This window comes from Asterias amurensis, chromosome 1 (assembly GCF_032118995.1).
Source record: "Asterias amurensis chromosome 1, ASM3211899v1".
Classification (NCBI taxonomy): domain Eukaryota; kingdom Metazoa; phylum Echinodermata; class Asteroidea; order Forcipulatida; family Asteriidae; genus Asterias; species Asterias amurensis.
This window is the reverse complement of record NC_092648.1, coordinates 26,594,146-26,606,963: the sequence shown is the minus strand read 5'-3', so window position 1 is coordinate 26,606,963 and position 12,818 is coordinate 26,594,146. Positions and strand designations below refer to the sequence as shown.

The 12,818-nt window shown below is 36.8% G+C and overlaps 1 protein-coding gene across 2 annotated transcripts in view; it reads left to right on the top strand.

The window, feature by feature from the left end:
* LOC139934870 (ryanodine receptor 2-like) overlaps positions 1-12,818 on the top strand; it is a 248,027-nt gene that overhangs the window by 158,428 nt on the left and 76,781 nt on the right. For both annotated transcript variants that reach the window (XM_071929299.1, XM_071929290.1), the window contains 14 exons: positions 973-1,193; positions 1,627-1,717; positions 2,977-3,117; positions 3,494-3,657; positions 4,625-4,703; positions 5,448-5,537; positions 6,611-6,745; positions 7,592-7,669; positions 8,096-8,171; positions 8,357-8,480; positions 9,288-9,308; positions 11,678-11,817; positions 12,091-12,140; positions 12,400-12,524. In XM_071929299.1, coding sequence (XP_071785400.1) covers positions 973-1,193; positions 1,627-1,717; positions 2,977-3,117; positions 3,494-3,657; positions 4,625-4,703; positions 5,448-5,537; positions 6,611-6,745; positions 7,592-7,669; positions 8,096-8,171; positions 8,357-8,480; positions 9,288-9,308; positions 11,678-11,817; positions 12,091-12,140; positions 12,400-12,524 — 1,535 coding nt within the window. The remainder of the gene's footprint in view (positions 1-972; positions 1,194-1,626; positions 1,718-2,976; positions 3,118-3,493; positions 3,658-4,624; positions 4,704-5,447; positions 5,538-6,610; positions 6,746-7,591; positions 7,670-8,095; positions 8,172-8,356; positions 8,481-9,287; positions 9,309-11,677; positions 11,818-12,090; positions 12,141-12,399; positions 12,525-12,818) is intronic.

Here is a 12,818-nt window from a genome sequence, read left to right as displayed (position 1 = left end):
AGTTTGTGGGTTCGAACACCAACCATGTTATATGCCTGTGCTTGACTTATCAGTTTATTGTTTGAGCACAGATAATATATAAGAAGAAACCATAAGTAAATAGTAAACTTGCAGGTACAACCATGTGTAGATCTCGTAGGGTGAGTGTTGGCTCTGAAAAGAGCCGGTTGGGTCTCGACGTTTCGAACAGTATACTCTGCTCATCTTCAGGAGAAGAGTATACTGTTCGAAACGTTGAGACTCAACCGGCTCTTTTCAGAGCCAACACTCGCCCCAAGAGATTTACATATGGTTGTACCCGCAAGTTTACTATTTACTTATAGTTTCTTCTTATGTCTCAACACCATGCAAAGCTTCAAACAATACTTACAGATAATATACCTGTGTAGCTAAGTTGTTTCTCATGTATGTTTACTGTTGTACTCAAGTCGTTACTCGGTTGTTCCGCTGTAGACCATAAACATTTATTGATTGTTGCTATTTCTAGTAAACAGCATCAGGTCAGAGATGTTTCTGTTTCATCATCAATGTTTTATGCTCATTGTGCTACATCATAAACAAATTGACAGGTTGTAATAAAGATCTCATTCCATTTCTATTACTATTTTATGGTGTTTGTGTGTTAAGTTTGATAAAACCATTCAAAACTACAATTATTCATAACAAGCATTTACTCTTTTATAGGCGTTTATTTTTGCATTGGGGGATAAAGGATATCATTTGGTTTGACCTGTACACCAATAAAATTGTTGCCGTACCTGCAACAGTTTTCGAACTGCCTAAGATTTGCCTAAGACTGTGATAAGACATCTGCTCTAGCAATGCAAGGGTCGTGGGTTCGAATCCTACACTAGTGATTTTTTCTTCCCAGAACTTGGGAAATTTCTGAGTGTACTTCGGTGTAAGGGTTAAAAACAAGTTATAAGCATTTGCTCATCATTATCTCTCACCATTGATTATTTTTCTATACAGCCCAACACCCACGATCATGACATGTCCCTGGCGCTCAATCGCTACCTCTGTAACTCTGTCCTCCCTCTGCTGACTCGACACTCTGACATGTTTGAGAACGCAGACCAGTACGCCTCGTTACTGGACTCTACGCTACACACAGTCTACAGGATGGCTAGTTGTAGGTCATTGACCCGGGGTCAGAGGGAGACTGTGGCTGATTTCCTGGTTGCCTTGACGAGGTGGGTCACATGATAACAGGATAGGGTGGATATGTGTGCATTATAAGTCATTATTATTGTTATATCTCATTTAAATTGTTTGCATTTATAAAGCAGTGTAAGATCAAATTGTATAATGCAGTGCTTGATTACTGATAGCTACATGTACATGTACAGCCGATGAAGGAAGCAATTTACCTAATAGAGCAACATTTTTTAATTTTCAAAGTGTAGTTGTTTTTGTGAATAGAAATATAGAAAATCAGCTTCCGATGTGACAGCACATCTCTTACCACAGGGTAAACTGACTGGGTAAATTTTTATTAATTTTAGGTTGAAAAAGACAAATTAATTAAAATTATAACTATTTTGACTCTAACTCTGCTGCGAAAAATTTATACTCCGTAAAATCCGAGAGTTTGGCTTATTTTTATGATATCTGTTCACTTTACAGGAGTCTACGCCCCAGCATGATGCAACGTCTCTTAAGGAAGTTGATTATTGATGTTCCTGCTCTCGTTGAACACACTTATGTAGCTCTTAAGGTAAGACACCATATCCTCAGCTTAGCAATGTGAAGAATGTAGAATAACACTCCGCACTAATGACGTCACTTTTCCTAAAAAATATCCAGATACATGTATCACACAAACATTGTAGCACTAGCTCTCACATGATGACTGCATTGAGGCGCAGATCGCAGACATACAGTAAATTGTGAATAGTGAATTTTGACACACTGTACATTTTTACACATTGTAAGCATACTGAGCTTATATTTTTTAGCATTTATAGTGTGTAGTGCTATTGTTCATTAATGTTAGAGTGTTTGTGCACTGCTGGGAGCTGTCTGTAAATGACATTCTACATGCTGCAGCCATTAGCTTCAGGGTAAACAGTCTGGCTGGACTTGGTTAACAAACTAACTTAAAGGTACTGGACGCTGTTGGTAAATGTCGAAAACGGGTTACCTCACTTGGTGTATCTCAACACAAAATAACAAACCTGCGAAAATTTAAACTCAATTGGCTATCGAAGTTGCGAAATAATAATGATAGAAAAAACACCATTGTCTCATGAAGTTGTGTGCTTTCAGATGCTTGATTTTGGTACATGTACCAAAAAATGTACCTCAAAATCTAATTCTGAGGTCTCGGATTCAAATTCGTGGAAAATTACTTCTTTCTCGAAAAATATGTTACGTCAGAGGGAGCCGTTTCTCACTATGTTTTATACTATCAACAGCTCCCCCTAACTCCTTACCAAGTAAGGTTTTATGCTAACAATTATTTTGAGTAACTACCAATAGTGTCCACTGCCTTTAATTATATAGTACTGTAAAGCACTTTTATGAGAAAGAGCAAGGTGATGTACAAGAATAGGAAATCTTAGACATTTCCTGAGAAAGTTCTTGGTATTTTTAACCAACTACTGAACAAGATGTAGTGGCAAAGGGTTCAAATCTATAGAACAGTAAGAAAAAGTTTGACGATCTCAGGATTGGAACCCACACCCTGATGACTTAACCACCAGGAACCAATTTTATAGAGCTGCTTAAACCCGAAAAGTAGCTGAACACAACAAAAGAGATGTTACCAACCAAAATGACAATAGTTTGTATAATCTGTTTCTGGTATCCTCAAATTAGAAAATTGTCAAGCATTATTTTGTGCTTATAAGCAGCTCTGTGAAATTGGCTTAGAACCTCAATTCGATGGGCTAAATCACTCAGCCAACACGCTACATGCATGGTGAGATGTTATTGCCTAGGACTAAATATTTGATATTTTCTTTGGTATGATAGCTTCTTCAGCTTCACTACGAGCGTTGCATCAATTACTATGGTAGCATCGGTGGATGGGGCAGCCATGGTATGGCTAATGATGAAGAGAAGAGACTGACAATGATGCTCTTTACTGGACTCTTTGATGCGCTTGCAGACAGGGTAAGATTCTCAATAGAAGGGTCTTGGCTTCATAAGAAGAAACTATAAGTAAATAGTTAACTTGCGGGTACAACCATGTGTAGAACCTATAGAACAGATTAAATAAATCTATATTCATAAATACCTCAGACAGTTTCGCTATTTCTATTGGGGGAGAGCGCATCACGTGGGGGTGTTTAAACCTTTGATAATGACCAGTGTTTATAACCGGTTGTGAGCGGATACTCAGCGCTAGTCTTGATGCAAGACGTTTCTTGTTACGGGCGATGCAGGCGCTGTCGGTGAGTTAGCAACTGTGTGTGATATGAAAACCTTTAAATTGAACTATTTTCCTCTTGAATTTCATTTGTTTTCTTTGTTTTTCTTTTTCAAATAGGACTATGATTCTGAGATGTTTGACAAAGCCCTTCCCTGCCTGACTGCTATCGGTAGTGCCTTGCCACCAGACTACTCCATGGCTTATAATGATGCTAGCTACATTAGGGAGTCTGGGTTTGATGCAGACGGGCTGTATCAACCCAAGCCGGTAGACACTACAAGGTATGGAAAGAAATTATGCCCCAAGTTATGATAATTTAGCATCTCAAAGCTAAGATGATCTGACTTTATATGTCAGTAAGGTCATTTAAAGACACTGGACACAATTGGTAATTGTCAAAACCAGTCGTCTCACTTGATGTATCTTATCATATGCATAAACTAACAAACCTGTGAAAATTCAAGCTCGATTGGTTGTTGGAGATGCAAGATAACTATGAAAGGAAAAAAAACTTGTCACAGGAAGTTGTATGCTTTCAGATGCTTGATTTCGGGACCTCAAATATTAAATCTGAGGTCTCGAAATCAAATCCATCAAAAATTACTTCTTTCTTCAAAACTACGTCACTTCAGAGGGAGCCGTTTCTCACATAGTTTAACACTATCAACCTCTTCCCATTACTCGTTACCAAGTAAGGTTTTATGCTGATAATTATTTTGAGTAATTACCAAAAGTGTCCACTGCCTTTAAAGCTAAGATGATCTGACTTTGTAATATGTCAGTAAGGTCATTTAAAGATTATAATTTACAACTTTATAACTGGTTGTTGATAGACAAACCTAAAAGCATTATAGTAGTAATGGTACTTTGTTAACTAAAATTTTTTTTTCATCTGAAATGGCTATACTGGTTTAATGAGCTTTGTGACATGGAAAAGAAAGATTTTGAATAAATGTACTTTGACTGTTTTAGTTTCATTCTACAGAATATTTGTTTCTGTAACTTTGGGTGACTAGAAAAGTTGAATGTAATCTTCTACAGCTTATAAACAAAAAGAGAGAGAAACAAACCTTAACGCGAATGCACTCTGTGCAGCTAATTCTAAATGTCTTCATCCCCCCCCCCCCCCCGTCTTCACCCCACCCCATCCCCTCAATCATTGTAGTAAAATCTGTGATGTAGTTCTTGCATTTTGAATAAATTATTAATTTATGAATTTTGTTGTCGTTTTGTTTGCATTTTCAACAGAGTGCTGTTGAATGAGAACCTGTTGTCTTTCAGCGATCGTTTTGCTGAGCATCTTCATGATGCATGGGCCCTCGGAATGGTGAGCCAAATAACCTGCCAGAGAACAAGTTTGTTTATCAATAATAAGGCCCTCTATTGACAGCTTGATTCAATATAACATCTCTGTATTGACTGATTGACACAGCCCACTAAAAACATAGTCACATCTTCATGGTTAACAGGGCTGGTTGTTGGGCGCTTTGGGCTATAGAAAGCATTTGGTTAAAATGAACATGGTTGCAAAGATATTTTAAAAGTAAAAAGTAAAAATATCCCTTGAAATTCAGTGTTTTTTGTGTAATTTCACAGCAGAACACAGTCCAATAGTTTTGTAGAACCAAAACTGTCAATTCTGCTTTTTGTATTTCAAGATGACAAGACTATGTTTTTGCATCACTACTCATCAACTTCAAAACACTGAAAGTGTTTTTGTGAATGAACAACTCTTGAAGTGATGGAAATGCCATTATTTCAACATATCGCCTAATATTCAGATCAATGGCCATGTCTGAAGTGACTAAATTTCTTCGTCATCATGCTTTTAGGTATAGAAAAATTCTTAGCAACAGCCTCAGCAACGGTTGTAGCCATAGATGTAGCCTCCAAATGTTGGCAGCTATGACGCTCACGCCTATGTTTTATTTAATTTAAATAACTTAACTTAAATGCATTTATAAAGCGCTTTAACACTGTTTCAAAGAGCTGTACAGCAAAAAGAAAAAAAAAACATTAAAGTGCAGAAAATTAAGTACCATTTTTACTATTTACTTTTTTATCTCCCCAGTTTGAGTCTGGTTGGACCCATGGTGAGATTGAAAACAGTGCTATGAAAGAGCATCCGACATTAAGACCTTATCGCACTCTACACCCAAAGGTATTGTCTTTTGTTGTAACTCTCATTTGCCCCTCTCCGCCGTATCCAAGTTCTTGTCCTGCTTCCTCATTTCACGTTTAAAGGAACACGTTGCCTTGGATCGGTCGAGTTGGTCTTTGAAAAGCTTTTGTAACTGGTTGTTATAAAATGCATATGATTAGAAAGATATTTAAAAAGTGGAATATAATGGTCCACACAAGTATCACTTGAATTTGCATGGTTTTCCTTCTACCTCGTCGACTAACATGGTCGACCATTTTTGGGAGTCAATTTTTTGACTCCCATAAATGGCTGACCGTGTTAGTTCGCAAAGTAAAAGGAACACCACGCAATTTCGAGGCAAATTTGTGTGGATCGTTGTATTGTACTTTTTAAACAACTTTCTAACCATATGCATTTTATAACAAAGGAATACAAATGCTTTTCAAAGACCAACTCGACCGTTCCAAGGCAACGTGTTCCTTTAACACACTTCTCTTCATGTTTTTTAATATATGTTACATTGGCATCAGGGGGTAAAGAGTAGTATTTGAGTTTTACTCTACATCGATGTGTGTTAAACACAACATACTCATCTCTTTTCCCGAGTACTGTGGGGAAAAAATCCACAAAGGCATATTACTCAAGTGGAATTCCAACAAGCTTTGTCTTTCGAATGTACATGTAAATGTCATCCCACTTGACCACTAAGCTTGCCCGGTTGCTAGAGAATTTTCTCTAGACTCCAATGTAAAAACGAACATTTTCACAATTAACACCAAAAACTCACTTTTGAATATTGTTCATTTACCTTTTTTGTGTTTAAACTGTTTAACCTTTTAGCCCCCTTTTTTTAAAGAATTGTTTATACTGTGTATGTTCTAGTGCAATTCAACCATATCGGTTGTCATACTGTTCATTCCTTTGTAATTTTTTTTATAAAATAAACCAATAAATATAAAATAAAATAAAAAATTTGTCAAAGTGAAGGGTTTTACCAGAGTCAGTCAATTGTATTGCTAATTTGCACACAGACTCCTCCCGTATCACATTTTGAGAAACATTGATACGATTTCTTATTTTGATATCTGTAGGAGAAGGATGCCTACCGAGATGTGATCAGGGAGAGTATTAAGGCAGTGCTGGCATGGGGATGGGCTATTGAGAAGAGCAAAGTACCCGAGCAGCATACACATCATCGGCCGAGACGGCTCTCCAAAACCAGTCTGGTGAGTTTGGATCTTATCTCTGAAAAAGTGACCTCTTTGCTGCCGCTTCCAAGGCTGTATCTTAAACAGGTTCAATGGCTCCTGGCTGGTGGGACCCTTGATCAAAGATATCGATAATTTCTAGATAGCTCAGATCAGTTGGAAGAGCGCATGTTAGTCCGGAAGTCACAGGCTCAAGTCCCACTCTAGTCAATTTTATCAGGCCTCAATGCCTGGCTTACACGCATGACTGCATAGCAGCCTTTGTTTCCCCCACAGCTGTACCAGCCACAGACTGCATTCCACGGCTTACCACATACACAGTCCACAGCATTCTGGAATAGATTAGCGGCCAAAGACGCCTTCCGCCTTCAAGGGGTTAAAACATGAAATTATTTAAAATTAACCCGGTCAGTTTCCCTGTGGTTTTTAACTTGACACTATACAATGAGATAGATTAGTTGATTTATATTTCAGGTATTGGATAAAATGTGAGATAATTTCATTGAGTTTTGTTTGAAAGCAACATATGCATAAAATACCGAACCTGTGAAATATTTTAGCTCAATTGGTCGTTGAAGTTGCGAGATAATATTGAAAGAAGGAACACCCTTGTCACACGAAGTTGTGTGCTTTCAGATGTTTGATTTTGAGACCTCAAAATCTAATTCTGAGGTCTCAAAACCTAATTCTTAGAAAATTACTTTTTTTCTTGAAAACTTTTCACTTCAGAGGGAGCCGTTTCTCACAATGTTTTATACTATCAACCTCTCCCCATTACTTGTTACCAAGTAAGGTTTTATTTTAATAATCGTTTGAGTAATTACCAATGAGAAGTGTACCTTTTGTTAACCTTTGACCTTGCAGGGTGCCATGGAATCCCCACATGGCTATAATCCGAGACCCATTGATATGAGTAACATCACACTCACTAGGGAGATGCAGGTAAGATGTTAATGTTTGCAGCTTGAGCAAGACTTGGACCAGCCAATGCTCCTACGGACAAAAGCGCTCCGTATCAATATATTTGGATATTTTAAAGTTGCACTTCCAGAGGTTTGTTACGATAGGGGAAAAAGGAAGCGGCGAGATCGTACACCACTGGGTATGAGGTTGGTTTTGGACTTTAAGGCAATAGTCTCCAAAGAATTTAAAAAAGAATTTCCGAAAAAGAAAAAAAAAAAATTTGCTTTTCTAAAACATTTTTAAAAATATTTTTTCAAGTTTAGTCTACAAAATGTTTAACTAGTGTGCCCTTTTGTGGTATATCCTTTTTAGAGGTTACTGCCTGAAATATACTGGAAAAAATAGGAAGCAAAATTTTTTTTTTATATATAAAAGCTGTTTTCAAAGTTGTTTGGTTTGTTGTAGAACATGGCTGAGCGTCTTGCTGAGAATGCCCATGATGTGTGGGCTAAGAAGACCAAGGTGGAGTTGGATTCATCAGGTAAGAGTATTAGAACTGTAAATTGTTGGGGTTTTTTTTCAAATCAATTTTCTTTAGGGATTTGAAAGATTTTTGGGAGAGAGAAGAACAAAGCTAATGTTTGAATTTGTAAGACCCATTTATTTTGGACCTTGTAAACCAACCATTTGTCCAATTTTATTCATTTTGTTATTATCGAATTGCAGATATCGGTAACCATGCCCAGCTGGTACCCTTTGACATCCTGACCGACCAAGAAAAGAAGAAAGATCGAGAGCTAGCTCAAGTCCTTCTCAAGTTCCTGCAAGTTAATGGTTACAGATTGCACAGGTATTTATTTATCTTATTTATTTATTTATCTTATTTATTTATTTATCTTATTTATTTATTTATCTCCAAGCAAACAGTACATACAGAGAAATAATGCTAAAAAGAAGACTACAAAAAACAAGCCTGCGAATAACCAAAAAGTGAAAAAGCAATCCAGACAAAAACAACCTACAAAGGCACATTAAAATACAAGAGAAAATCCATCATAAAAAGTCATGTGGCAACACACACACACCAATTACATGTAACTACACCTCTTTTCACATGATGGGAAAATAACAAACAATGCGGGTGAAATTCTCTCCATGGTTGTGAAAAGTTACAAAATTAGCTTGTGTGAAAGGACAACATTCTTTTGTCAAGTTCTACATTCCTTGTGGAAATTATTTCAAACATTGAGATTTGTTGTAGTACAGTGTAGCTACCATCCTATGATAAAAAAATATTGCCAGCGGAACTTTTCACAATAAACCTTGTGCACTCCCTAATCTGTTTTTCAATTGTCAGGCGTTACCTGCAAAGTGTTTGGTTTGGGGTGTTTTTTTCAGCGTATCGACCAAGACGATATCTTGCGCATGGGAAGAACCTCATGAGATGCACTTCTTTCTATTATTGGCAAATTTAAATTCATTTTGCTATGTGATTTTTTATGTATGAACCACCCTAAGTAGTACATGTAGGCATCTCCCATACCAATTCTTGCTGGGAATATTCGTTTTCTAAAGAACAATGTAAAGAAAATGGTCAAAACCGTCTATCGTCTTCACTTAATTTATTTCAAATCTCTCAATCTTTCCACCAATGTAGCGAAGAGGAAGACGACAAGAGGTAAACATGGTGTCGGAATGAAAGTTGAATGTTTTGTAAAAACTTTTTTTGTTTTGTTTTTAATGGATGTTAAATTTGCATCAAGGATAAAGAATATTAGTTGGTTTTACAGTTACACCGCTGTGTGTAGGCACTGTAAAAGCCTACTCAATACTTTCCCGAGTTCTGTTGTTTTTTCCTTGCAGAACTCAGGGAAGTACTGAGTATACAGTGCTTGCAAACATCAGTGAAAGCATTAGTATTTTGTGTAATCTCCATTTCTTCCCCTCCCCCCCAATTTGTCATTTACAAATCTAATGTTTGAATTCATGTAATTTTTTTTCATGTGTTGTTATGAAGACTTTCAGATGTTGAAATCTTGTCAATGTGTATTCTTAAAAGTTTGTAACTTTCCTTCTTGGGTTTGGTTAATTAATTCATACTCTGGTACCTTGACCCTTCAAACCCAAATAAGTTGGTTTAACAACCCTTTCTTACAGTGCACAGACCAAATATATATTTCTTCCCCATTACATCTTTTAATACAATTTTAGTAGTTTTCAATAAAAGTGTCACAAAGACTAACTGAATCATTATGGTTTTCCAAAATAAAACTTGGCAAGGTACCAGAAATTTTTTTAACAACTTTGCATGCATTTGTATCAGATTTCTTTCTCCAGACAGAACCAATACACTCTGTACTCTTACTTTTCATCAAATTAAATATTTCCTTTTCCTTCCCTCTTGCAATTTTATGTAGTTGTTGTTATCTTGCACTGTTTCAACATGGTATCAGTGTTCCTGCATGAGTTTGTTGAATGCAAATTTAGTGATGAATCTGTAATGACATGCAAATTAGCTACTTGTTCTGCCTGTTTTTGATTGGTTGACTGGAATGGACTGGACTGACTGAGCGATGAACTGAGTTTGTAGTGTCAGTGCATTCAGTTTGGGAGATTGTGCTTTGTCTTGCATGAAACGTCTACAGAAGTTGATAAATGATTTTGTCAACTTATTCCTTTTTTATCTTTTCTCTCGTAAAACCTTACTGTTGTTGTTTAAAAAAAAAATTGTATGTCTTTGTATGTGTAAATTCTTCTGCCATGTAAAAATTTTCCATCAATAATAAAACCAAAATTCATTTGTAGCTGTGGTTTGTTCTTTATCATGCTACACAACTATGTTTGTATATTTTATAATATAAGCTGCAGTCTAATTTCAAAGTTGGCAAAATGTCTAAAGAAGTCACAGAGATGTTTTTGATCAAACCATGTGGTAATAAGTCACTTGCGAGTTAGATTTGAATGACATCTGGAGCAGTATACCATCTCGCATCAGATCACTGGGCCATGTTTCTTCGTTCAAAAACGACTTAAAAACCCACCTGTTTCCAGTTACTCTTTAATTGTATTTGTTTTTCATTGCCTGTTGTTGCTGAGCGCCATGATCTAGATGGTATGGTACTATACAAATCTGGTTACTATTATTATTATCTGCTCAGTCGCAAGTGTATGCTCAATTGTGATTCTGCTGACTAAACTCACATAAGAGATGGCAAACACCCATACCAGTTTCCAAAGATACGTGTGGCACAAGGATACCATTTTTTTGCGAATCTGGAGGTTCCTATAATGCAAATGCTTGCAGTATTATTTTTTGTCTGAGAAATTCAATTAAAAGCATTTAATACAGACCAGGCAAGTCACTGAACCAGACGATAGGGTGAAATCTAACTCACAAATTGCTGAATCATTTTACATTGGTGTCTATGCTAATGTTTCTCTTTGTAATGGTAAGAAATAACTAGGGTGCGTTTTGGCAGTCGTAACCAATAACTGTTTCGGTCATTGGCCAGTGATCAACCAATGTCCAATACGACCAAAACAGTTAGTGGTTATGACTGCCAAAATGCACACATATATAAGAATTACCTTAAAGACACTGAACACTATAAGTAATTGTCAAAGACTAGTCTTCACAGTTGGTGTATCTCAACATATGCATAAAATAACAAACCTGTGCAAATTTGAGCTCAGTCGGTCGTCGGAGTTGCAAGATAATAATAAAAAAAAAAACACCCTTGTCGCACCATGGTCACACGAAGTTGTGTGCTTTCAGATGCCTCACGTTCAAGACCTCACGTTCTAAATCTGAGGTCTCAAAATCAAATTCGTGGAAAATTACTTCTTTCTCGAAAACTACGTCACTTCAGAGGGCGCCGTTTCTCACAATGTTTTATACTATCAACCTCTCCCCATTACTCGTAATCAAGAAAGGTTTTATGATAATAATTATTTTGAGTAATTACCAATAGTGTCCACTGCCTTTAATAGTGACATTTTAAAGTTTCCTTCTGACTGTTTTGAATTGATTTCTCCCCACTCAATCAGGAGTAGCAGGCAGTATGACGCAGATGGACTTGTCCGAGGGGCAAGCACGATCGAGAAACGCTTTGCCTACAATCTTCTGGAGAAGTTACTACACTATGTAGACAAGGCCCATACTAACCTCAAACCTATGTGGAGAGATGGTATGTGGAAGTAATCAGATACATCTGTTTATCAATAAATAGATGGTTTTTTAGTGTCACTGATGTCACTGAAAGCCTTAGTTTGTAGAATGTTTTCTTAAATTCAAATCATACTCGAATTTGTTGGTCCTTGTTAGCCAGATGAAAATGTAATACATGGTTTAAATAGAAAATCAGAACCATTTATTTTCTGAATACATGTATGTAAAAATATTCAGATAATAAATGGTTTTTAATTTTCTATTTAACTTTGAGTTTCTGTTTACATTTCAGCACCCCACAAAAGGAAAGAGGAAGAAAAAAGCTACAAGTTCTTCACCAAGGTAAAGATTTAAGCTTATCATTAGATATGTTGCACCCCAACTTTAAAACCCACCCAGTGTTAGGACCATGTCAGCTTTAACTAGGCCAATTCCAATTACAGTTAGGCTGATCCCAATTTATAGTTTGGCCAATCAATCCCAACTAAAGTTGCCTCTCTTTTAACTGGCCCTTAATTTGACTCCCCAATCAACACATAATATTGTAATAGGTTTGTTTTTAACATTTGTCTGCTACATTGTATTTTCTTCAATCTTCTAGGTGGTGCTACCCCTGATTGAGAAGTATTTCTTAGCTCACTCGTCGTACTTTGTGTCCGCGCCAAACTCACCCCAGAGTGGACGATACGGTTCGGCATCGTACCGCGAGAAAGAGATGGTGACGAGGTAAATACGTGATACTAAGTAGGGACAACACAATCTTATACGACAAACAATCAAATGCAGAAGACTATTCATGCGCTTATCCATACATGTAGGAAGAAACTTTAAATAAGTAGTAAACTTGCTGGTACAACCATGGGTAAATCTCTTTTGTGGGAGTGTTGGCTCTCAAAAGAGCCGTTGTGGTTTTGACGTTGGGAACAGTATACTCTGCCCGTCTTCATGGTTGTACCCGCAATTTTTCCATTTATTTATAGTTTCTTCCTATTTATCCACACCATGCAAAGCTTCAAACAA